This window comes from Lutra lutra, chromosome 5, assembly GCF_902655055.1.
Source record: "Lutra lutra chromosome 5, mLutLut1.2, whole genome shotgun sequence".
NCBI classification, from domain to species: domain Eukaryota; kingdom Metazoa; phylum Chordata; class Mammalia; order Carnivora; family Mustelidae; genus Lutra; species Lutra lutra.
This window is the reverse complement of record NC_062282.1, coordinates 86,775,634-86,803,210: the sequence shown is the minus strand read 5'-3', so window position 1 is coordinate 86,803,210 and position 27,577 is coordinate 86,775,634. Positions and strand designations below refer to the sequence as shown.

The 27,577-nt window shown below is 37.5% G+C and overlaps 1 protein-coding gene across 4 annotated transcripts in view; it reads right to left on the bottom strand.

Annotated features, from left to right (window-relative positions):
- The window catches only part of DDX4 (DEAD-box helicase 4), an 84,689-nt gene extending 68,562 nt beyond the window's left edge, over positions 1-16,127 (bottom strand). For all 4 annotated transcript variants that reach the window (XM_047731200.1, XM_047731201.1, XM_047731202.1 and 1 more), the window contains exons 1-3: positions 15,982-16,127; positions 14,851-14,946; positions 5,185-5,245 (exon numbers count right to left, since the gene is read on the bottom strand). In XM_047731200.1, coding sequence (XP_047587156.1) covers positions 5,185-5,245; positions 14,851-14,922 — 133 coding nt within the window. In that variant the 5' untranslated portion in view covers positions 14,923-14,946; positions 15,982-16,127. The remainder of the gene's footprint in view (positions 1-5,184; positions 5,246-14,850; positions 14,947-15,981) is intronic.
- Positions 16,128-27,577: the final 11,450 nt, after the last annotated feature.

Sequence of the window (27,577 nt, the reverse complement as noted above, 5' to 3'; positions counted from 1 at the left end):
CAGAACTCAGATTATCAAACTTCCCAAGCATCATTAGAATTTCATGTACAATAAAGCAGTATGAAGTTTTTAGGGGAAATTATTTCCAACTTAAAACTTTACTCTTAATTAATTAAGCATGAAGGTAAAGCCATTTGTAATATCTCATATTTATTACCTAACTGTCCTTTCTGAAGATGAAGGAAAACAGACTCTATTCAAGTGAGGAGATGAAAAAAAAAAAAAAAAAAAGAGAAAACATGGGATCCATGCAAAATGGAACATGATACAGAAAAGAGGTAAAGTTATTAATTTTTAGGATGACAGCCTAAAGAGCAGCAAGTCTATACTGGAAGGATGGATAGAGGAATTAAAGATGAGCTTTTAAAAAAATAAAGCTGAAAGATCAATATATTTTTTAGAAACTAGATGACTGGGTATCTGTGCTTCTGGCAGGGAGTTCTGTGAGTGAATTAGCAATACACAAAAACCAAGTAACAAGTGAACAAAATGAGGTAGTAAGTGTAATAAAACCAAAACAGAAGAGTGAATAATAAAAGAAACGTAACCATAATATATTGCGTGGCTCAAATGTGAATGATACATATATAGCCATGCTGATATAGAATACGAATTCAGATCTTTAAGCAAAAAGTGGAGCTATGAGAATAGGAAGGGAAGAAGTATGAGGGCGGATGCTGGGGGAAGGAAAGAGGCTAAATACTCCTATACTAAGTCAAATGATGAATGAGAAAGGGAACTAAACATTTTCAACTGTAAGCTGTGAACTTATGATGTAACATTTTAAAACCAGGTAACATGAATTTTTTCCACTGAATTTTGCAAGAATGAGATTGTACCAGTTGACTTAGGAGGGGTTTTATGACTATCACTAAGTAAAAGCAAGACGCAGTATAACAAGATTCCATTTAAGATTATGAAAAGGGTGGTGAAGGGTAGGTAAGCAAAGGAAAAGCAAGACAGGTACTTCTGATAGAAAGGAATATGTACAGGCTTCCAGTTATAGAATGAATAAATCACAGGAAAAGAAGTACAGCTTAGGGAATATAGTCAATGGTACTGCAATAGCATTGGATGGTGACAGATGGTAGCTATACTTGTGAACACAGCATCATGTATAAACTTGAGGCATCACTATATTGTACCCATGAAACTAATGTAACACTGAATGTCAACTATATTTCAATTAAAAACTTTTAAGAACATGTATATGATAGCCACCGGAATACAATTATTAATGTAGGAACATATGCAAAAATCTAAAACATCAGAATCAACAAACTCCCAATAATGGCTTAATCCGGGGGCCAAAACCTCACATCATTTTCTCTCTTTTGAAGTCTGCAATTTAAGTTGTTTTTGTCTTCCAAATGCATACTTAGGGATTGGCTTAGATACATTCATTAGCCTGATATGCATTTCTCTAATTTAAAAAACAAAGGATTTTCTATGAAAAAAAATGTTTTTAATTTAAAAAGAGCTACAAAAGTACCTGCAAATTGCCTGCTTACCTTCTTCTGGACATTTTTCATTACCTAATTTAATTTCATTTGCCTAAACATTCAGAGATCTGATGCTAAAACAAGTCCTGGCTTTTGGTTGGTGGCTATTTCAATCTAGTTGCTTGAAGATTTCACCACAAAACAATGTTGTGTGCTTTGATATACTCTAGACCTAAACTTTATTTCCTTTACAAAAACTGGCTTTCAATACCTCAAAGAACAAGGTTTCTCCTGATTATACACAATAATCTATGCAAATTGACAATTACTTTTACCTATTTGTCTTTTTTGGCTATTCCAAGTACACATGCATGCATGTGGTTCAGAGAACTGAAGCAAAGTTAGCCTTTTTAAAATTTTTTTTTATTTTTCAGTGTTCCAAGATTCATTGTTTATATACCACACACAGTGCTCCATACAATATGAGCCCTCCTTAATATGCACCACTAAGCTTACCCATCATCTCACACACCTCCCTTCCAAGTCCCTCAGTTTGCTTCTCAGAGGCCACAGCCTCTCATGCTTCAACTCCACCTCCGATTTCCCCCAATTCGTTTTTCCTTTCTCTCTCCTAATGTCCTCCATGTTATTCCTTATGCTCCACAAGTAAGTGAAACCATATGATCATTAATTTTCTCTGCTTGACTTATTTCACTCAGCATAATCTCCCCCAGTCCCAACCATGTGGACACAATGTTGGGTATTTATCCTTTCTGAAGGAGATGTAATATTCCATTGTATATATGGACCATATCTTCTTTTTCCATTCATCTGTTGAAGGGCATTTTGGCTCTTTCCACAGTTTGGCGATTGTGGACACTTCTGTTATGAACATTGGGGTACTCATGGCAATTCTTTTCACTACATGCAAAGTTAGCCTTTTGCTGGGGTTTCAGTAGGCAGCAATTTCATCAACTTTCCATAATCTGAATTCTATATTAAACCAGTACATTTAAATGTTTATGAAAGATAAAAGCTTCTTGACAATAGCAAAATCATCTCTTCTATACTTAATTGCTATCAAGATAATTACTCTGAACTGAAGGTGAACAGGGGAATTAAATTTGCTTTAAGCTGATGAACTCTCACTCCCAAATTCTCTTTTACATTTTATAATCTATCTTTCCACAGGGTTTTTCACTTTAAGACAGGCTTCAGTGACCTGGTAGCTACCTTGACTCTAAAATGTTTCACCTCTTCCACTAAGTTTTGATAAAAGAAACGATATAACTACCTGGTGCCATTGGGCTCTCTCTCTTGCACTACAGTAAAATTAAAAGTGGTAGTTACACAAATCCAGAGACTCGGTAAATTCATAGTAATTGAGATGCAACAGAAAGTAGAATAGTGGTTGCCAGGAACTGAGGAGAGGAGGGACTGGGGAGTTACTGTTTAATGGGAATGAAGTTTCAGTTTAGGAAGATGAAAAAGTTCTAGAAGTGGATGACGGTGATGGTTGCACAGCAATGCCACTGAAATGTACACTTAAAAATGGTGAAAGTGGTAAACCTTATGTTACATATATTTTACCACAGTAAAAACCGGAAAAGATACAGTAGAAATAGCACTTCAGGAGCACCTGGGTGGCTCAGTGGGTTAAGCCTCTGCCTTCGGCTCAGGTCATGATCTCAAGGTCCTGGGATTGAAAGCATCGAGCTCTCTGCTTAGCAGGGAACCTGTTTCCCCCTCTCTCCCTGCCTGTCTCTCGGCCTACTTGTGATTTTTGTCTGTTAAAAAAATAAAATCTTTTTAAAAAAAGAAAGAAAGAAAGAAATAGCACTTCAGCCAACTTTGGATTTCAACAAAATGAAGACTACTGCTGTGAGTTTAACTTCTTAACCCAAGTCCTACCACTTGTGCCCTTCCCATCCCCAACAACTCTATAAAACATTTAGGCAACCCAGCTAGAAATAAGTGGTGGGGGAAAAAAGCAGTGGCTCCATTATCTCGACTTGTTCCTCTTATTCTTCTCCAACCTTTTTTAAATTAGTTTTCAGATCCCAAAGAAACTCACGATATCCTGACGTTATCACAGGACTAGCTGAAACAGTTATTATCCTGACAGGCTCCCTCTATTGCAATTTGCTTCAACAACCTTAGAGCCTATGTGAGACCAATTTCAGACCTAAAGATACCTACAGATTTAAAGTGAAGGGATGGAGAATATTTACACAAATGGATGTCAAAAGAAAGTCAGAGTAGCAATACTGCTATCAGACAAACTAAACTTTTTGCTCTTGTATTGTTTTCATCCTGCTTTGGCATCAGAGCAGTACTGGCTTCATGGAATGATTCCGATTTACATTATTTGTAAAATTTTGATAAAGAGTGTCATTCATTTTTTTTCAATGTTTGCTAGAATTCACCAATGAAACCATGTGGTCTTGGGCTTTTCTGGGCCGGTGAACTTTCATTCTTCTTATTGGTGTAAGAAAATATCCTATTTCTTGGATTTAAGATTCATGATTCAATCCTGGTAACTTGTGTGGGTTTTAGGAATTATCTGTTTTGTTTTCCTAAGTTATCTGATTTGTTAGTAGTTAACTGTTTATAGTAATCTGTTATCATACTATGTATTTCTGTGGTTATCTGTTACATTGTATTCTCTTTCATTCCTCATTTTGGTTTTTGAGCCTCCTTTGTTTTCTTAGTTAATGTAGTTAAAACGTTGCCAATTTCAGGGCTTTTTTCTTTTTAATTGGTCATTACTTTCAGTGTTATGTTATTGTTTATTCTGGTCTCTTTTTTATTTATAATTTTTCTTTGTTATTTCCCTCTTCTACTAAATTTCAGCTTAGTTTCTTCTTTCTTCTTTTTCTAGTTCTTTGTAGTGTAATGTTTATTTGAATTTTTTATCTTTTTTAGATTTTATTCATTTACTTATTTTTGAGGGTTTATCATGATTATGAATATGATCCCTTTTATTTTTAATTTAAATTCAACTAGCCAACATATAGTACATCATTAGTTTTTGATGTAGTTTTTTCAGGTTAAAGAACACATTCATGAGAGCTGGGGGCGGGGGACAAGGGGTGGTCTCAACCAGGCTTCATGCTCAGCAGGGCTCAATCTCATGACCCTGAGATCATGACCCAAGCCAAACCCACGCCTCAGACACTTAACTGACTGAGCCATCCAGGTGTCCCGAACTTTTTCCTTAATATAGCATTTATAGTGGAAATTTCACTCTAACATCTGCTTTTGCTGCATCCCGTGGGTTTTGGAATACTGTATTTTCATTTTATTTTGTTTTGAGCCACACTTTGATTTGCTGGTGGATTTCTTATTCAGCCCATTGCTTGTATAGTAGTGTGTTGTTTAATATTTATACTGGAGAAAGAAAGAAAGAAAGAAAGAACGAACAAATCCTAGTAGTTCCACCTCCTACTCCCTTATTTCAGGAATCCTGATGATTCTCTAGCCATCTGAAAGCCAAATATGCAACTTCCAGTTTGGGCAATGTTCTATAGGACACCCACAAAATCAAATAATGATCCATAGCGCTACACTGTCTCTTTTCTCCCTTCCTCCAGTTAAAAGTGGCCCTCATCCTAAAACATCCAAACAATAAATTCTCACAGAAATTTAACACTCTTTATAAGATGTCTACTAATCTGCTCTTTATTCACTAGATGAAGCCCTTAACTTCAAAAGGGTCCCAGCTTTTTGCCTTAACACATACCTGATGATGAAGCTGGAGTCCTGTTAGAAGTGTCTCCATTTGCTCCAGAAGAATACCTATCCTGTAATAAGGAAGAAAAGACTCATTTTCTATTTTGAAAATAAAAATGCACCACCATAAATACTAGAAAACTTTAATAACCGGGCATTGTTCCAAACAAAATAAAGCAGAGTATAAAATTTCCGGGTCACTCATTACTTTATTAATTATTCCAAGACTTCACTTTAACACTGAATGCATAGCATATTTTTTTTAATATCTTATTTATTTATTTGACAGAGAAAGACAGGGAGAAAAGGAACACAAGCAGGGGGAGTGGCAGAGGGAGTGGCAGAGGGAGAAACAGGCTTTCGGCTGAGCAGGGAGCCCAATGCGGCCCCATCCCAGGACCCTGGGATCTTGACCTGAGCAGAAGGCAGATGCTTAATGACTGAGTCACCCAGGTGCCCCGAATGCATAGCATATTATCACTTAAAACAGCGAATAGCAAACTACAGTCATGAGCCAAATCTGGTGAGCCACCAGTTTTCATGAAATTTTATTGGAACATAGTCACCCTTGTTCATCTAGGTATGTCTATGGCTGCTTTCCCACAACAATAGCCAAGTTGCAACAGAGATCATTAAGCCTGCAAAGTTTAAAATATTTACCATCTAGCCCTTTATGGGAAGAGTCTGCCGACATCTGACTTAAAAGTTTACCCACCCATATACTTGGAAAGTATAATAATAATAATTATTATATAAATAAAATCTGACCAAAGTAACACATGAATAAATCAATGCCTGCCAATTTTTTAAACTTCAGTATTTTACATTTTACTCAACAACACCTCACAGAATAAAGTATAGTGGAGGAGGAGAGCAATAGGTAACAGCACAGTACTATAGGATTTTATTGTTAAAACCTCAGTTGTGGGGCACCTGGGCGACTCAGTCAGTTAAGCATCTACCTTCGGCTCAGGTCATGATCCTAGGGTCCTGGAATCAAGCCCCATATTTCGCTCACTGCTCAGCAGAAACCTGCTTCTCCCTCTCCTCTCAGCTTGTGCTCTCTCTCATTATCTCTGTCACTATGTGTGTCTCTCTCTCAAATAAATAAGTAAAAATAAAATCTTTAAAGACAAAAACAGAAAACATTTCAATTGTGTTGGGGCACCTAGGTGGCTCAGTTAAGTGTCTGCCTCCAGCTCAGACCATCTCAAAGTCTCAAGGTCCTGTGATCAAGTCCACATTGGGCTCCCCACTTGGCAGAGTCTGCTGCTCCCTCTCCTTCTGACACTTCCCTGCACTTGTCCTGGAGTGCACGTGCCGTCTCACATAAATAAATAAAATCTTTTTTTTAAAAACTTCCATTGTGTTTATATAAAGGGAAATAAATTTATGTGTCCACGGTTTTTAAAAAGGAGTTCACTCTAAAATAAAGAAAACATCACATCACTGAGGCACTAAAGACAATACACCTGTATATATACATTGCAAGTACAGTGTAAATACAAAGAAGTGGTTCATGTCAGCTTCAGAATATTCAAGTTAATTTCAATCAAACTTGTCACAGCAACAGTTGAAGACTTTTGTTGATGCTCTCAAATACTGGCTATCCCATTTTCCCTACCTTAGTCTCCAGAAAATGTATTCGCTATTAATGCATATGTATTACATTTGTAGTGGTATATTTGCATTTCTGTTGGCCTCAGGAAATTCAACTTTTGTTATTAATTCTACCCCTAAATATCAAATTAATGTGGGAATCTTTCAACATTTTCAGTGTATCTTTGTGTTAACAACACCTTGTGTAACTTTCTTCTCACTTGTAACGCCTAGGCTGCCCTTATCATTATTAATTGATTCCTTACGTTAACCTCACATAAGCTTTCTCTACTTACAACAAAACTTACAGAACGCAAATCTCAAATTCTTGCAAATGAAATGCAGAATTCAAAAATTTAAAAACGAAAGGTGACCTAAAACTTACAGGTGATATCTTAATAACTGATTATATTAGAATAGTCACATTTCTTCAAATGAGTTCCTTTAAATAAACCAAAAGCTAGAGGTAGCGCACTAGTCATACTTATTTTCTAAAATTTCTTTTACAGAAGACACTGAAAAACTTTAAAAACTACTATTATAAAACTCAAGAGTCATCCAATTATTTTCTGAGTTATTAAGAACAGAAAGGCAATACACCATAGTTAAAATGCCTTGGGCTTCTGGTAATTACTACAGTAAAAAGTTGCAATTTATAATTACCATAGACATTAAAACAAATATCCCATGAGATAATTAGGTTTTTAAGAACTGACTGTGATGAACTGGAAAGTCAGAACACAAGACACAGCATGTTTAAAAAAAATTTTTTTAAATAAATAAAACATTAAGAAGAGTGATCCACTTCTCCCTCTTTAAAGTGATATTCTGAAGACTTTTTTTTTTAATTTTCTAGTGGCCAAAGTATTATTGGATGAAGAAAACACAAACAAGGGCTGGTTTAAGTGCAATAAAGCTTTAAGGGTAACGAGACACTTTAGCATTCAAGAACTTAAAAACTATTAAGATTAGATGATCTTCAAGCTGTGGGATTTAGTATTCCACATACACAGAATTCAGAAATTTCAAGGCAAATTTTGAAATAAAACATCAAAAAAAAATTCCTAACCTTTTTCAGAACCTTAAAAATAAATTAATTTCATATTCCCTTTAGCTACTGTACCATTTCTCTGCCTTTTTTTTTTTTTCAAAGATTTTATTTATTTATTTGAGAGAGAGACAGTGAGAGAGAGCATGAGCTAGGAGAAGGTAAGAGGGAGAAGCAGACTCCCCATGGAGCTGGGAGCCCGATGTGGGACTCCATCCCGGGATTCCGGGATCATGACCTGAGCCGAAGGCAGTCGTCCAACCAACTGAGCCACCCAGGCGTCCCTTCTCTGCCTCTCTTAAAGTAAAATGTCTACAGTTGCTCCCTCCACTTTCTTATATCCCATTTTTCCTTGGAGCCACTCAAGTTGGGAGTACCCAGGGTAAATCCCTTTAAGTCTGTTTTACACTATGCAACTCTACCCAATCTCAAAGCTTTAAATCCCATTATTATGCAGATAATTACCAAATTTATATATATAGCTCTGATCCCTCTTCTAGGCAACAAATTCATATAACCTACTGGCTGGTATCTTTACTTACACTTTCATAGTCAACACAACAATCACAACATTCTTTGTTTTGACCCCTCCAAAGCTTGTACATCAGTTGGCTAAATGAACATAATAAAAAGAAAGAAAGAAAGAAAGAAAGAAAAAAGAAAGAAAGAAAATAAGATGCTGGGGCACAAAAAAAAGAAAAGCTGTACATCTTTCATAGATTCTCCATTTCGGCTAATGGCACCATCATCCATCTAGTTGCTTAAATTTAAAAAACCTATGGTACAGCACAGGGAATATACTCAATGGTCTTGTAATGCTATTATATGATTACAGATGGTAGCTACTCTAGCATGAGCACATCCTAACATACAGACTTGTCAAATCACTATTGTACACCTGAAACTAATGTAACATTGTTTCAACTATACTTCCATAAAATAAATAAATAAAATTTTAAAACCTAGCCATCATCCTTGATTACGCTCTTTCACTCCCCATACCCAGTCAAGCAAATCCTATTAACTCTTAAGTCCACAATTACCTTAGGTCTCCTCTCCTTTCCCTCTGTGAATTCATTTTCTACCACTCTTGTCTTATCTCACTGTACGTTAGCCATACTATCTGTAAGTGGGCTGAAAAATGGCTACCTAAAGACATTAAGTAATAAACCCTGAAACCTGTAAATGTTACTTTATTTGAAAAAAGAGCTGTTGTAAGGGTAATTTAACATAATTAAAATGTAATTAAACATTAGACTTTGAAATGAGATTGCTCTGGATCGTCTGTGTAGGCTCTAAATGTCACCACAAATGTCCTTACGAGAGACAAAAACAGTTAAGAGACACACACACGGACAGCCATGGAAGATGGAGCAGAAAGAGATGTAGCCACAAACCAGAAAATGCCTATCACTACCAGAATGCTGGAGGAGGCTATGGATTCTCTCCTAGAGCCTACAGAAGGAAGATAGCCCTGATGACACCTAGATTTCTAACTTCTGACCTTGGGAAACTAATACCTTGTTATGCAATTTATCTATCAGGTGCACCACTATCCCCAACACCTAATAGGGCTCAATAAAATTTCACTGGATGATTCAAATAAGCCAATTTAGAATTTTCAAAATGTTTTACACATAGGGTTCTCATATGCAGCTCAAATAATCCATTTGCATTTTGGTGAACATTTATTTTGACTTTGTATGTATTCATACATACATACAAGTATGTATGTATGTATTTTCACTTCTAAAATATCACTTCTAAAGTATTTTCACTTCTAAAATATCACATTTTTTAGGTCCTTTTTGTTTTTAAGCCAATGAACACTTCCATCAACATGGTAAGCTTTTGTTTTGTTTTTTTTTTTTATTTTTTTTAAAGATTTTATTTATTTATTTGACAGAGAGAGAGATCACAAGTAGGCAGAGAGTGAGGCAGAGAGAGAGAGAAGCAGGCTCCCCGCTGAGCAAAGAGCCCGATGCGGGGCTTGATCCCGGGACACTGAGATCATGACCCGAGCCAAAGGAAGCGGCTTAATCCGCTGAGCCACCCAGGCACCCCAATTTTGTTTGTTTTTTTAATGCAATAAGGTTTTGATCTCAAAAACTTGTCAGTTCTGATACCCAAATGAACTTACACAGCTGGACAGCTTGTGAACCCTGAAGATGCCTCTTCCCTGTCCAATGTGGGGTCCAATGCAGATAGCTCCATGTTTTCTTCCCCCAGCCCCCTAAAGTCCTTAGCAAATATCTCTTTCATTTTATAGCCAGAATTCCCTCAAATGCATCAGAGTACTCTATCAATTTATACAGAATACCAAGATTTCATTTCCTATTCTAGGTTCCATGTCAAATAAAGCTGACATAGGTTGTCCAAATAAACAGATCAGACAGGGTTATGTCAAATAGTGTGCTTCATAAAAACTTTAAAATTTAAATTTCAGGGGCATCTGGATGGCTCAGTGGGTTAATACTCTGCCTTCGGCTCAGGTCACGATCTTAGGGTCCTGGGATCAAGCCCCACATCGGGCTCTCTGCTCGGCAGGGAGCCTGCTTCTCCCTCTCATTCGGCCTGCCTCTCTGCCTACTTGTGATCTCTCTGTCAAATAGATAATGAAATCTTGGGGAAAAATTTTTTTAATTTCAGACAAAGCACGTCTCCTTCTTTGGTCTGACACATAAATTAAAGTCCCAAAATACAGAAAATATTATTCTATATCCCTTCTTCTGACTGATCAGTCCTAGCTAGGTGAGCCCCCTACCCAACCCCGCTGAAGTCTGGTCTTTTTTCCCTTTCTTCAGCAATTGGTATATGACAACTTCTAAAATTACTGCAGCTACTTCAGCACTTTCAGGGCTGAAGAACTCCAACTCCTGAGTCTCAGATATCACACACATACCCAAAGTTCAAGAGAACTAGCACGTCACACAAGAAAGAGCAAAGAACCTCAAAATTTAGAGGTAACTACCAAAGCTAGGAACAAATGTGACTGCTCTAAGAGTTCACAATCTAGGCCCTAATTTCTGTGAGAACATTTTCCAAATAAAAGTTATTTCCCCAAACAAAAACTTTTAACAATCAAAACGCAGAGTGAAATCATCTACCCCATACTATGAGAGAAAGCTAGACCAAATGAGGACAGAGTATAGTCAGAGAAACACAGAAAACAAAAGGCTCTCTAGTTTCACCTTCTCTCTGGAATCAGGCAATCTCGATCAGTTGACTAGAAACCAATGGCTGTAAGCTGCTGAACTTCTTCAAAAGGATTCAGTTTTCTCTATCTTCCAGACCTACTTTACCAACATCTCTGCCATTCTCCTCAGCCTTCTCATATCACTCTATTCTCAGGTCCACATTATTTAATTTTTTTAAAGATTTTATTTATTTGACAGAAAGAGAAACACCGAGAGGGGGAACACAAGCAGGGGAAGTGGGAGAGGGAGAAGCAGGTGTCCTGCTGAGCAGGGAGCCCAGTGTGGGTCTCAATTCCAGGTCCCTGGGATCATGACCTGAGCCAAAGGCAGACGCTTGACGACTGAGCCACCCAAGTGCCCTCCATTATTTAGATTTTAAAGATGAGTCAGAGATCTTTCCTGCTTGACACCTGGACTTTTATTTGGATGACCATTTTGACTGGTGTCCACAAGTTACATGTATTTAGCAACAAACAAGAAATTCCCTGTTTTCTAATATGACACACAATATTCTCCCATATCTCAGTGCTGATTATAAGCAGAAACTGTTTACAGTCTCTCAGGCTCTAGCATTTCAGCTTCCTCAGTTCTGCCAATTCAGTGATGTCCAAGAGCCACATTTTTTCCTGCTACTTCAGAACCATAGTATGAATGGGAACAAAGAAGCCCCGAACTTTATTTTCTTATCTAGACAATTATTATAAACGTTGCTAGTACTGCTTAATACAATTATAATTGTGGGGGCACCTGAGTGACTCAGTCAGTTAAGTGTCTGATTCTTGATATCAGCTCAGGTCTTGATCTCAGTGTTGTGAATTCAAGCTCTGCACTGAGCTCCACGCTGGGCATGGAGCCTACTTAAAAAAAAAATTTTTTTTTTAATTGTGGATGGACCAGTTATCTCAAGCTATGTTTGCTTTAATCACAAGAGTATTTGCCTTCTGAAGTGTGCCACCAAAAAGGCAGATAATGAGACAGAAGAAATCACTGTGGAGACTTTCTCTCATGGTCATCAAGAAGAATTCATTACACAGCAAGTAAGCAAATCCAGTATACTGTTATTCACCATATTCATCCACTCCAACACTCATCCCAACAAGCTTGCATGCAGTGTGCAACTGCCTAACAACTGAGATGTATGGACTACATCATTACTAGATTAGCAAATATTTTTTAATCTCACATTTTGCACTGTTCCACACCCAGGTGGTATACCATATTCAAAATCTGTATTTGGGAAGTTCCAACAGCTATCAGATCAGTGGCCTATTGGTTCAAAATTACATAAGCATGGGTAACTATTAAGTCTCAAAAAAAAAAAAAAAAAAGATCCTGAAAAGTAGTCAGGAAAGGCTGATCAGATATTCTCTAAAATATCAATCCAAAACAGTTGAGGAGCCAAGACAAATTTTTTAAAAAACAAAAGCTCAGCTGTCTCTTAAAATAGATAATCAGAACAGCCAATCAAAATGGTACCTTTAAATGAAACCAGGTTGAATAGAAGACCTCAGATCTCTCCCACAAATACATATCATGCATTCATCCTCACTTTCTGCACTTTTTTTTCAACCAAGGCAGACAGACAGACAAAGCCACTGACTGCACCACGTTCCTTCAAGTCAACTAGGCCAGATAACTAACTGTACAACCAGCACCAGGATTTAAGTTTGCAGACAATGCAAAAAATTTAGAAATTGGCCCCATACAAATGTATTAAGAATCATAAGGTAAAATTAGCATTAACACTCAATTTAGTATTCTTTTTTTTTTTTTTTATTTGACAGAGATCACAGGTAGGCAGAGAGGCAGGCAGAGAGAGAGAGGGAAGCAGGCTCTCCGCTGAGCAGAGAGCCCGATGCGGGGCTCGATCCCAGGACCCTGAGATCATGACCTGAGCCGAAGGCAGAGGCTTTAACCCACTAAGCCACCCAGGCGCCCCTCAGTTTAGTATTCTTAACATTAAGCCAAAAGGTCAGTTACTAAATAGCAAAAATATTTCAAAAAGGTAAACTGAAAGCTCTGACAGCCAACCATCCCATTTCAGACATCCCACGCAATAAACATGCACAACATGTTACAGTCTAGTGTACTATTTGAAGAATACATAATGAAGACAAAAATCTCAGACTAAGAAGAAATAAATATTAGGTGATTATTAAAGTTCAAGTGAAAAAGTCTGTATCTGTGAATTAAACTTTGTAATATAACAAACCTACTGAGAACCAGGGGTAAAAAGAACCATAAAATACCTTTTGACCGAGTAATTCCATTTCTGAAAAAAAGTACCCCTAAATTAAAACAAAAAATAAGCTGTAGATATTCATGACAACATTACAGTGGAAAGCTAACATCTTAAACTCCTACCAACTGAAAATCAATTATATTATGATAGAGCCATTCCACGAAATATTATGCAACCATAAGAAATTATTTCTAGGAAATTAGTAGTAATATGGAATAGTTAGTGCCAAAGAGTGAAAAAGCTGGAATCAAAATTACTACAATGTGGGTGCCTGGGTGGCTCAGTAGGTTAAAGCCTCTGCCTTCGGCTCAAATGATGATCCCAGGGTCCTGGGATCAAGCCCCACATCCGCTCCCTGCTCAGTGGGGAGCCTGCTTCCTTTCCTCTCTTTCTGTCTGCCTCTCTGCCTACTTGTGATCTCTGTCAAATAAATAAATAAAATCTTTAAAAAAAAAGGAATATAATCTTAAAAAAATACTACTAAAATACTATACTACTAAAAAAATGTACTATCAATGGGGGAAAAAAGAATTAACTTTACTAAAAATTTATAAGAGTGTCTGTGCTAAGACTGTTAAGTGATTTTTCTCTTCTTTTCCCAATACTGTAATAGAATTTTTATGATAGGCAGAGGACCATTAAAAAAAAAAACATAAAATATGTAATTTCTAAATAAGTTCCAAAAAAAGAAACATGTTAAAAATCATATTATTATCTTGAGTATTTTGAAATAAACTTTACACAAGGATCAAATCCAGGTAAAACAAATAAAATATGTATTTTATATTTTTGTGTGATATAAGAACTTCCACTAAGACATCACTTGAAATGTTTGTCAAATGTTTGTCAAAATTGATCAACATAATGCATAAACATAAACTAGAAACTCTAAAAGAAAGAAAAGAAAATCAGTTTTTGGAGACATTTCAAGTAGATTACACTTATGCAAAAACAATCCCTTAAAATATTTTGACTTCTAAATATATACATAATATATAATACATACATATATATTAACTTCTAAAATAAAGTTTTTTTAAGTCAATTTTCAAGTCAGAACTGAAACCCAAAACCTACTCCAAGGTCTCTTCTTGTGAATTACAATGTAACTCTCCAAATGCCACAAAGGAAAAAGATCTGAAGATCTGCACATTTGAAGAGCAAGGGGCTGACGCCATCTCAATCAGCCTAACATATTCATCTTGAGAGATAATGTATGGTACCAGTTTTCAAAATTCAAAGTATCACCCAACACCAAATTATATTTTTTCAATTTTCAATTCAAGTGTCTCTCAGACATACTCAACCACAGTTGTACCAGCCTGCTTCCACCCACAGTACATCCTAAATCACTGACATTTAAATTGTAAATAATATTACATTTATTTTAATTATCAAATTACATATTTTACTTCATTTGAGGGTTAAAGTGCCTCTTCCTCACTGTCCCTAAGACAGTTAATAACTATCAGATGGAGATAAGCCAGCATACTGAAACAGACTGTGATTTATAACTTTCCCACCACAGTGATTTTTCAACTTCGATAAAATCTGTAGCATTGAATAATCACAAACTTTCAATGTTACTACCTTCTCGAAAACAGGAACATAGGAAGACATATGAGGTTTGATTATTTCTGCTTCCCAATCTTCATCTCCCATGGTGGCTTCCAGTTCTATTTTTATCTTTAAAAAAAAAAAAAAAAAAAAAAAAAACCAACACCACATGCATATTTGGCCTGTTAGATCAGAATCATATATCTAAAACCATAAACTATCATAATTTCACATACACCTCCTGAAATTACTTAACTAGCTGCTGACCTTCCCCAAAAGTGTTTCCAGAAAGAGGGAAATTTTGTTTCTTACCTTGTGCCCATTTTTTTACCTTTATTCTTATTTTTATTTTTTTTTAAAGATTTTATTTATTTATTTGACAGACAGAAATCACAAGTAGGCAGAGAGGCAGGCAGAGAGAGAGAGAGGGAGAAGCAGGCTTCCCGCTGAGGAGAGAGCCTGATGCGGGGCTCGATCCCAGGACCCCGGGATCACGACCTGAGCCGAAGGCAGAGGCTCTAACCCACTGAGCCACCCAGGCGCCCCATTTTTTTACCTTTAAAAATGAGTTGAACTTAATCATTCTAGCAGTCTAGCTTAGGGTTTTCCCCCAAACCTGTTCACCTTCGCCTTCCCCAAACAGCTTATTGGATATTAAGGGCAAGGGAAAATTTTCAACTACTCCTCAAAGTTTCCCTCTTCACACATCTTTGTAAAGTTTGGAATCTTTGATAATTTAATGGAAGAGAAGGAGCTGAGGCCAACGCCTTTAAGTTTGGCGGGGTAGGAGACATGGGTTAGGTGGCCCAAATCCTTCCAACAGTGGTCAACCAGTACTCCGAGGTGCGTGCGTACACAGAAGTTACCACTGACATTCTCGTTAAGAGAAAAGCCGTACAGGCACGGGGGGGGGGGGGGGGGGGGGGGGGGGGGGGGGTACGGACACACACACACAAATCTATGCCTCATCTGTAGGCCTTGAGCCCTTCCGGCGTACCCTGGGCTTTAAGACCTAACACAGGCAGGAGAAGGAAAAGCCCCATAGTACGGCCCCAAGCCCCACCTGTCCCACCTATTCTATGTCTAGGCCAAACTCCCACTACCGGGAAGTCCAAGGCGACAGGCGGAGGCCCACACAGAGAAAGGAAGCGCCAGAGCACTCACCTCTCCGCGGCTTGCTCTCCTGGGGTCCTCGCAGGCGCTGACGCCGCTTAAACGGCTGCACGTGCAGGACGCCGTCGACTGCGTCAGGTGCGCAGCTTCAACAACAAATGGCACCAGGCGACGAGAGCCACCAGCCAATCAGAGCTCAGACCGTCGGCGTCACCCCGCCCCACCTCCGCTGTGCGTTCCCTACTTGCTCTCATTTGAGGTCGCTGTGGTTAGACTTACTCTCTTGTTTCTTTAGTGGCCCGTTGGGCCTGTGGGTACAATGTGGCTGGCCATGAGCCACTTCTCTTCAGATTCTTGAGTGGGGTCTTCAATCTGGAGATGCCCTAGATTTTCTCCACGCAGGTACTGCAAGCCAAAAATGTCCACCTCCCTTTTTCTAACACCAGAAATAAAAGGAAGTAGGGTAATGCCCTCCCTTCAACCTGCTTAGCTTTCTCTTTTCCTTTTTCCTACGGCAATCTGTGACAGTTGGTCCCTCTGGTTCTTCGTTTCTGAGGCACTTACTTCCCATCTGGAGATTTCTGCTGCTTCAACATATAGCATAGGCCCATGGAGCCAGCAGATTTCCTTTCCTCCCAGTCACGGCTGGAATGAGGATCTGTCTTGCTGTTGTAAAGAAAGCCTGTCCTGTAGAGTCAAGGGTCCACATCTTTGGGAAAGAGATGCCCTCCGATGCAGAAGGAAAACGAAAATTGTGCTAGAGTAGGTCGTTCATCAAGCTTGAAACTGGGGGCCACAGGGTTATATTCCTAGGGATACTGGCCAAACCTAAGAGTGACCAAGGCTCATTTCCATGCTTAATCTTCTCATGAAACAGATACTCTTGTTTTGCCTCACAAAAAGTAAATTTCTCAGTATATCTCCATTCCACCAAAAAGCCTAACAGAGGGCTGTTTTAAAAGTTACAGTTTCCATTTTTTAATTTTCATGATTTTCTGTTCTCAAAATCTTTAAAGAAATGCTGAATATTTCATTCAGTAATATAAATCCCAACATAATGTGACACTCAGACATAGAGGACAACACACTTTATGGGTTCAGCTTTGTGGTGTTCATCTTTAGAACCACCATTATTGGGCACCTGGGTGGCTTGCTCAGAGGGTTAAGCATCTGCCTTCAGCTCAGGTCATGATCCTGGGGTCCTGGAATCCAGTCCCACATTGGGCTCCCTACTTCTTGGGGAGCCTGCTTCTCCCTTGCCTCTCTCTCTCTCATGAATAAATAAAATCCTTAAAAAAAAAAAAAAGAACCACCATTATTGTTTCTCTCTTCCACCAAGAATGTCAATATTTATCTAGTTAAGCACTAGATTCTCTAGTTAAGCACTAGCACTATTTCCAAGGTGAATTGTTTTCAAAAGATTATATTTAACAAAGATCAAACCAGAATATATTTTAACATAACTGTCATTTTTAATAATTTCTCTTATTAAACCAAATTTTCACATCATACTGTTGAGGAGGCTAGTACCTTAAATCACTATGTGTTCATGGGAGAGCCACCAATACTCCCAGAGCTCTGAGCTTGTAAAAAGGAGTTTTCTAACATATTTTAACTCACTTTGAATTGATGTTATTCTTTCAAAAATTTTTATGTCATAGGAAAAAAATAAGCAAAAGGAGTAAGATATGAAATTGCTTTGATAGAATGATAACCAAGTAGATTCTTTTTTAGGTATAGAAAACTCAGGAGAGGGGCGCCTGGGTGGCTCAGTGGGTTAAAGCCTCTGCCTTCAGCTCAGGTCATGATCTCAGGGTCCTGGGATTGAGCCCCACATCGGGCTCTCTGCTCAGCAGGGAGCCTGCCTCCCCCTCTCTCTCCGCCTGCCTCTCTGCCTACTTGTGATTTCTGTCTGTCGAGTAAATAAATAAAATCTTAAAAAAAAAAAAAAAAGAAAACTCGGGAGATATTTTCTAAAATGAGCTTTTTTCCAGAATTGAGCTAAAGATAATAACTTTTAAAATTTGAGTATAGTTGACACACACTGTAAAATTAGTTTCAAATGTACAACACAGTGATTCAACAAGTTTATACACAATGCTGTGTTCACAAGTATAGCTTATATCTGTCACCATACCTCACTATAATAATATTAACTATATTCCTTATGCTGTGCCTTTTACTCCTGTGACTATTCATTCCATAGCTGAAAACCTGTATCTCCCATTCCCCTTTAACCATTTTGCTCATTCCCCCAACCCCTTCCTTTTTGGCAACCATCAGTTTGTTCTTTGTACTTATAGGTCTGATTCTGCTTTTTGTTATCTTTTTTCCCCTTAAAGACTCTACATATGAGTGAAATCATATAATATTTTCTTTCTCAATCTGACTTATTTCACTTACCATAATACTCTCTAGGCCCATCCATGTTGTCTCAAATGCCAGGCTCATCCTTTTTCATGGCTGTATAATATTCCATTGTGTACTTATACACCATATCTTCCTTATCTATTTGTCTATCAATAGACACTTAGGTTGCTTCTATATCTTGATGATTACAAATAATGCTGCAATAAACACAAAGGTACACATACCTTTTTAAAAAATATTTTATTTATTTATTTGAAAGAGAGAGAGAGAGAGAGACAGCAAGAGAGGCAATGCAAGCAGAGGAGTGGGAGAGGGAGAAGCAGGTTTCCTAGTGAGCAGAGAGCCCAATGCAGGGTTCGATCCCAGGACCCCGGATCATGACCTGAGCTGAAGGCAGATGCTTAATGACTGAGCCACCCAGGCGCCCCAGTGCATATATCTTTATAAATTGGTTTTTCAATTTCTTTTGATTAAAGAAAACAGTTAGCAAACATTTTCAGCTATCCAGTCTCAGAACAGATTGTTACTGCTTTCAGGTATTGCAATGAAACGGTTCTTTATGAAACATTCTATATAGTTTTTAAAAGCTGTCCCTGGTTAAGAAAAAGTAAATTCTAAAGAGAATTAAAGTTCGATATTAAGGAAAGGATAAATAAGAGGTGGATGAAAATAATATAATTCAACAATAGAACATAAACAGTGAAAAAAGACAAACACAGTTAAAGCCAGTATGGGTATCACTCGTGTTTAGAAAACTCACATTCTGCCACTTTGCTTCTATGAAAGACTTACATTTGGGCCTGTTATCACTAACAGAAAAATTCAAAGAGGATTTCTGCTTTTATGAAAAAGCAAAAGCAAAAATAGCATTCAGTGTTTTTCTGTAGTGATGCCTTCTAGAGGCAGCTCCTTCCCCAAGAGCTAAGCATCTTAGCATCAAGCCACTGTAGCTTTGAACTGTATTTGTGAGCATCTTTGCTTTAACTCTATTTTATGCATCCATTAGCAAGGTGTGACCTAAGGTATCAGAAAAGTCTAAGAGAGGTCATTTTTTTGTCTGAGAAGGGTCAAAATTTTTTCATATAAATTCATGGTACTTGCTTCTTCACTTTACACTATTGGGACCTGTGAAAGCTTTCGTAAGAACACTCTACTTTCAGATAGTGGGGGACACAAATATGTTCTATTTTCTGTGTTCCCCCCAAAAGATCTTAAACTAATGATGGTATTAAATTGCAACACAGGGAAAATGCAGGAATTCATTAGTTATTCATTTAGTTATTATATAGGCTTTAAATGAACACCTAGGGTGTGCCAGGTACTATGCTAAGTGCTATAAGTAAAATCAGCCAATTTCTCAGGGAACAGTCTAGAAAAAGAATGGCAGTGGCAAGTGAAATACAAAACCTTAAGATTTCTTTCTCAGAAGATTCACTGGAAAGCTTATATAGTTTATCCAAATTCTGTACATCCCATGTAACAAGGTTTTTCCCAAAGATGTTTCACAGTTAGGAATCAAAGTTTGCGGTTAATATCCTTTTCACTTTAGAAAGAAGCATTAAATTCTCCAAAGAAAACTGGTATTTTAGGCTTTTTACATTTTCAGTATTATCTCTACATTACTCAAATAACGATTTTTTAATTGGTGTAAACTGTGCCTACTATCATGTCAAGGTGTTAAATTTTTTTTTTAATCTACCGGTAGGCAAAAAATGGGTCACCTCAAATGGGGGAACATAGATATTCATTCCTAGGTACTAAGAAATGTGAGAATCTCTTACTATGCACATAACCACACAAAAGATTTTTTTTTAAATAAATATTACAGGGACACCTGGGTGGCTCAATTAGTTAAGTATCTACCTTCAGCTCAGGTCATGATCCCAGGATCCTGGGATCAAGCCCTGTAGCAGGCTCCCTAGCCTGCTTCTTCCTCTCCTTCTGTCACTCCCCCTGCTTGTGCGCTCTCTCTCACTCAAATAAAAAAAAAAATTTAAAACAAACAAACAAACAAAACAGTTTGGAGCCCTATAAATCAACACAAAATGGAAGAGGGGATAGGTTTATAGAATGTCCAAGATACTATGGTGCTAGTAACACATCTAAAGAAGAAAGTCACCAAAGAGGAGTTTTCAGCATACCAAGCAGAGTTCAGAGAGATGACACTCTTTATTTTTCCAGTTATGATTAAGGCAATATTGACCAAAGTGTGGTACACATACCACTGATTTTAGGCAATTTTTGGATAATTTTCATTTTAATAGTTATTTGAGTGTTCATACTTAATATTCATTTTAATGTTTTAGAAAACTAACAATCATATCAGACAAGGATATCAGAAATATAATTACTTAGAATGATGATAAATAGTTAAATTTTTTAAAGTGTATTCAATTAAAGAAAAAGTAAATATTAATGGTATACAGGAATGACAAAAATCATGAAGGTGTATTCAAATGACTAACATTTGGGAAACATTGTTGCAAATGGAAAAGACTTTGGATATGGGGACTGGTCACTAGACAGATTTTCTCTATTATGAGGTAAATATATTTCATCAGCACATATTCTGATTCTATGCTCACTTAGCAATTTCCTAATTAATAATTCAACTTCCCCCAAATATTTTGGTACTAAGAAAGGAGGTGCAGTGGATAAGACATATAAGCCTTACTAGCTCCCCATTATGAATGAATACACTGAGAGTCTGGTTTAAGATATCAGTCTTGTTCAAACTCTGTCTCTTCACAGATGACATGATACTTTATGTGGAAAACCTAAAAGACTCCACCCCCAAACTACTAGAACTCATACAGCAATTCAATAATGTGGCAGGATACAAAGTCAATGTACAGAAATCAGTTGCTTTCTTAAACACTAACAATGAAAATATGGAAAGGGAAATTAGAGAATCGATTCCATTTACTATAGCACCAAGAACCATAAGATACCTGGGAATAAACCTAACCAAAGAGGTAAAGGATCTCTACTCAAGGAACTACAGAACACTCATGAAAGAAATTGAAGAAGACACAAAAAGATGGAAGACCATTCCATGCTCTTTATTCAGAAGAATAAACATTGTTTAAATGTCTATCTATACTGCCTAGAGCAATCTATACTTTTAATGCCATTCCGGTCAAAATTCCACCAGTATTTTTCAAAGAGCTGGAGCAAATAATCCTAAAATTTGTATGGAATCAGAAGAGATCCCAAATTGCTAAGAAATGTTGAAAAAGAAAAACAAAACTGGGGCATCATGTTTCCTGATTTCAAGCTTTACTACAAAGCTGTGATCACCAAGACAGCATGGTACTGGCACAAAAACAGACACATAGACCAGTGGAACAGAGTAGAGAGCCCAGATATGGACCCTCAACTCTACGGTCAAATAATCTTCAACAAAACAGGAAAAAATATACAGTGGAAAAAAGACAGTGTCTTCAATAAATGGTGCTGGGAAAACTGGACAGCTATATGTAGAAGAATGAAACTCGACCATTCTCTTACACCGTACACAAAGATAAACTCAAAATGGATAAAAGACCTCAACGTGAGACAGGAATCCATCAGAATCCTAGAGGAGAACATAGGCAGTAACCTCTTCGATATCAGCCACAGCAACTTCTTTCAAGATATGTCTCCAAAGGCAAAGGAAACAAAAGCGAAAATGAACTTTTGGGACTTCATCAAGATCAAAAGCTTCTGCACAGCAAAGGAAACAGTCAACAAAACAAAGAGGCAACCGACGGAATGGGAGAAGATATTTGCAAATGACAGTACGGACAAAAGGTTGATATCCAGGATCTATAAAGAACTCCTCAAACTCAACACACACAAAACAGATAATCATGTCAAAAAATGGGCAGAAGATATGAACAGACACTTCTCCAATGAAGACATACAAATGGCTATCAGACACATGAAAAGATGTTCATCATCACTAGCCATCAGGGAGATTCAAATTAAAACCACATTGAGATATCCCCTTACACCAGTTAGAATGGCCAAAATTAGCAAGACAGGAAACAACATGTGTTGGAGAGGATGTGGAGAAAGGGGAACCCTCCTACACTGTTGGTGGGAATACAAGTTGGTGCAGCCACTTTGGAGAACAGTGTGGAGATTCCTCAAGAAATTAAAAATAGAGCTACCCTATGACCCTGCAATTGCACTACTGGGTATTTACCCCAAAGATACAGATGTAGTGAAAAGAAGGGCCATGTGTACCCCAATGTTTATAGCAGCAATGGCCACGGTTGCCAAACTGTGGAAAGAACCAAAATGCCCTTCAATGGACGAATGGATAAGGAAGATGTGGTCCATATACACTATGGAGTATTATGCCTCCATCAGAAAGGATGAATACCCAACTTTTGTAGCAACATGGACGGGACTGGAAGAGATTATGCTGAGTGAAATAAGTCAAGCAGAGAGAGTCAATTATCATATGGTTTCACTTATTTGTGGAGCATAACAAATAACATGGAGGACATAGGGAGATGTAGAGGAGAAGGGAGTTGAGGGAAACTGGAAGGGGAGGTGAACCATGAGAGACTATGGACTCTGAAAAACAACCTGAGGGTTTTGAAGGGGCAGGGGGTGGGAGGTTGGGGGAGGCAGGTGGGGGTATTATGGAGGGCATGTATTGCATGGAGCACTGGGTGTGGTGCATAAACAATGAATTCTGTTATGCTGAAAATAAATTTTAAAAAAAGATAGAAAAATAAATTCAGATGAATACATATATATATATATATATATATATATATATATATATATATATATATATGTATATATCAGTCTTGTTTAAATAGTATTCCCTAAAGATCCTGATTATAATCAAACAGATCTCCTAGAGGACATAATACATTCAGTACTCCCTAAGTAGTTTTACAGGTGTATTTAAAGCAAGCTAAAAATAAGTGAAAGATACAAGTCAAATACTGTGTCAGGGTACATTGAACAATCCCTCCTAAGACTAAGGGGTCTTGTTGGCCCTTAGCTGTAAAACAGTGTTTCATCAGTGAATTACGTATATAGTACGGTAAACAGTAAAAAGGAAAGCACAGTATACCAAAGTCTAGCTCTTTCCATTCCCACTAGATGTTAGCTCTACCTAACAAAAAGCTGACTTTTTTGTGTCCCAAATGGCAAAGGCATTGTGATTTGTGAAAGTCATTATTGTCAATCTTCCTGGGTATAAAAGACGGAAGTCTTTCACCTCAAGAGAAGTAGTGAGTAGGTCCCATCAATGAACCTCAATCAGGGACAAACCTCTTTCTCCCTATGCTTACTAAGACTAAAGAGTTGGAGCTTTCAAAGAGAGAGAAAGAAATTACTAGCATTTGACTGAGAAGTCAATACTGATAATCTCTAGCTGTCCATTTATTAACTGTATGAACTTGGCAAGTTATTTAATCACTCTGTCTGTCTCTAAAATGGGGATAACCAGGGCCACCAGATAGAGTTATGCAAAAAGGCACCAAGCCAAGAGGCAAGAAACACTGAACTCAGCCTACACACCACCTACCAAGCCATGCACCTGCAGGGCAGCATGTGTCCATATCAGTTACCATGTTCTAATCTCACAAAGGTTAAATTCCCTATAGTGGTTTCTATTTTCCTACTTGGTCCCTGACCAACAAAGGGATTTTACTGAAAAATACTCTGAAATCTACGTTCTAGTACTGTAAAATTGGTATGTGGTGGATAGTAAAAAGACTTTATTTACAAACTCGCAAGGAGTTACCTATCCTTGTTTTTTCCACTTTCCCATCTTTCATTCCTGAACCCACTGCAATCTGGCTTTTATCCTGTTGTTCCATCAATATTGACAAGGTCAATAGCAACAATGACCTCCTTGTTTCTAAAATCAACTGACAGTTTTCAATTCTTAATGTAAAAGATTTTTTATCGACGACACTATTGACTACTTCTTCTTTACAAAAATACTCTCTATAAAACTGGACAACTGGGGCACCTGGGTGGCTCAGTGGTTTAAGCCTCTGCCTTCAGCTCAGGTCATGATCCCAGGGTCCTGGGATCTAGCCCCACGTGGGGCTCTCTGCTCAGCAGGGAGCCTGCTTTCCCCTTCTCTCTCTGCCTACTGCTCTGCCTACTTGTGATCTCTCTCTGTCAAATAAACAAATTAAAAAAAAATCTTTAAAAAAAAAACTGGACAACTATATGGAAACAGATTAAAAGTAGATCTGCTCTTTACACCATATAACAGGATAAGAAATTCAAATGTAAAAGCAATAAAACCTTGCGGATACTAGAAGAAAACATTAGTGAATTCCTCTATACTTGGAAAAACATTCTACCTATAATTCAAAATCCAGAAGCAATAATTTTATATAGTAGGACTAAATAAATATTAAAAATAAAACTTCATATGACAAAAAAATAAATAGCAAAGGCAAAAGACACATGACAAACTGGGAAGAATTATTTCCAACATAATCCAGAGAAAGGATTAATAAGTAGCTCATTCTACGACTGGGTAGCTCAGTCCGTTAAGCATCTGCCCAATATGTGCCTCCAGGCTCACCAGGGAGTCTACTTCTCCTTCCTCCTCTGCCTGTTGCTCCACCTGCTTTAAACAAATAAAATCTTAAAAAAATAATAAAACCAACAAAATGGCTTAAATATATAGAGATGCTTGATTTTTTTCAAGAACAATGCAAATTAAAACTACACTAAAATACAATTTTTCACCTATTAAAATGACAAATGTTTGATAATGTACTCTATCAGAGAGGTTGCAAGGTAACAGGCACCCTTACACATTGCCATTGGTGATGTACTATGGCCTAGTTCTGAGCAAAGGGAATTTGTCAGTATCTAGCAATATTTCATGTGCACTTGCCCTTTGATCCAGTAATCCTATTTCTGGAATTTATCTCAAATACACACTGTCAGAAAATATAAAAGGGTATATACACAAAGTTATTAATTGTAGAGCTAAAAGGTAAAGACTGTAAAACTCAAAAGTCCCTCATTAACAGAGTGAAACATCCATCCATGTAGTTGCAGGGTGAAAAAATTTTCCCTTCTTCCCTTCTAGGTTCTTTGGCTGGCCTTATGATTAAATTGACATAAGACTGATAAACAGGAGAAAAACCGTGTTAATTTCATATGTATAGGAGCCCCATAAAAATATGAGACTCAAAGAAATGACCAAAGCAGAAGGCTTTTATACCTTTTAGACAAGTGATAATCTGTGAAGAGTTGACAAGACAAAATGATTTGGACTTAAGGTAATAAGTTGATGGAGAAATAATAAGTTCTGTTTACACAGCTTTCTTGACACTAAATTCCCTATCTCTGGTGATAAGGATGCCTTCTACCCTCCTGGTATGAGGACAGGGGTAACTTGTCACATGCTTTTGGGGACACAAAGGAGGCTCAGAGAATCCTTCCTGAATCAGCTGTTTCTCAAGTACCTTGAATTCAAAATAATTAATATGCCAAAGTGGCATATTTTAGCATGACGTATTCTGCCCCCCTTCAGAGTACTTTGCAGTGGTACAAAAGTCACTACACAGACATGAAGTCTTTATCATTATCTTTATCTTTCCTATATACCTTTATCATTCCCATCACTTAGGAGATTCTGAGTTTTAGTTCTGTGCCAGAAAGAGGTCAAGGACCAAATATCTATTTCTCAATATAAATCATTGTACCACAGGTACATATTGGTCATCATTGACAGCTAGTTTCCAAGTTCTTCAGTGAACTATGTCTCTAGTTTTCATGTCTTCATATAGTTCCCTCTCCTTGAATCTCTACTGGCTCTGTGATTTTTTTTTTCTTTTGCTGTGTTAATGAAGTGACTTTTGTACCATATTTAAGGATGGAGCTGCTTGCCAGTGGAGCCAACTAGGTATTCAGAGGGTTGGAACTTTCAGTTACCCCATTCTCCATCTCTGGCAAGAGGAGAGGGGCTAGAGGTTGAGTTCAATCACCAGGTGCCAATGATTTAATCAATAGTATCTGTGTAATAAGAAGCCTCCTTAAAAACCCAAAAGGATGGAGTTCAGAGTACTTCCAGGTTGGTGAGAACAACCTGGAATAGAACTTCTCCTCACAATTTGAGGAGAATGGTGAACTTGGAAAGGACATGGAAACTCCATACCTTTCTCCATACCTTGCCCTCTGCGTTTTTTCCATCTGGCTATTCCTTAGTTATAGCTTTTCATAGTAAACTATTAATTTACTAAGTAAAATGTTTCTCCAAATACTGGGAACCACTCTAGCTAATTAGTCAAACCCAAGGAGAGGTTTATGGAAATCTCAGATGTATACAGCTAGTTGGTCAGAAGCGCAAGGACAATCTGGACTTTCAAGGGGTGTCTGAGTGGGTGGGTGGGGGGTGGAATTCATGTAGGACTGAGCCTTTAACCTATGGATCTGGAACTATCTCCAGGCAGATAGTATTAGAATTGAGTTAAATTGTAGAACACCAGTTGGTGTCAAGAATTATTTGATGGTGTGGGAAACACTCTTCCCATGTTGCAATTAATATTAGAATCTTAGTTTCATGTGCCTCATGATAAAATGCATGAGAAAGACTCTATAATACTTATGTATTAATCCTACCAAAAATGCATAATGAATCTAATCACAAGGTAATATTAGGTAAATTCAAATTGTGGGACATTTTACTAAATGGCCTATATGCTTCAAAACCATCAACGTTATGGGCGTCTGGGTGGCTAAGTTGGTTAAGCGTCTATCTTCGGTCAGGTCATGATTCCAGAGTCCCAGGATCAAGTATCAGGATGGAGTTCTGCACCGGGCTCCCGCTCAGCAGGGAATCTGCTTCTCCCTCTGACCCTCCACCATCTCATGCTTTCTCTCTCTCACTCTGTCTCTCAGTTAAATAAATAAAATCTTTAAAAACCAAACAAAAAAAAATGTCTATGTCATGAAAAAGAAAGTCTTCAGGAGCCATTCCAGAATAAAGGAGTCTAAGGAGACTTGAAGACTAAATGCAATACATGACCAATCCTGTGTTGTGTTCTGGATGAGGAAAAAAGACCCAGAACAAAATATCTCATAAAGGACATTATTGAAACAATTGGTGAAATTTGTCATAGGCTTATAAATTAAATAAGAGCATTGTGCCAATTTTTAAAAGGTCTAGTCTTGACCATTATACTGTGAAAACCCTTTTCTTGGGAAATATACACTAAAGAATTTAGAAGCAGAGGCATATGGTGTGCAATTTAATCTCAAATGGTTTAGGGGAAAATATGTATGCAGAGAGAGA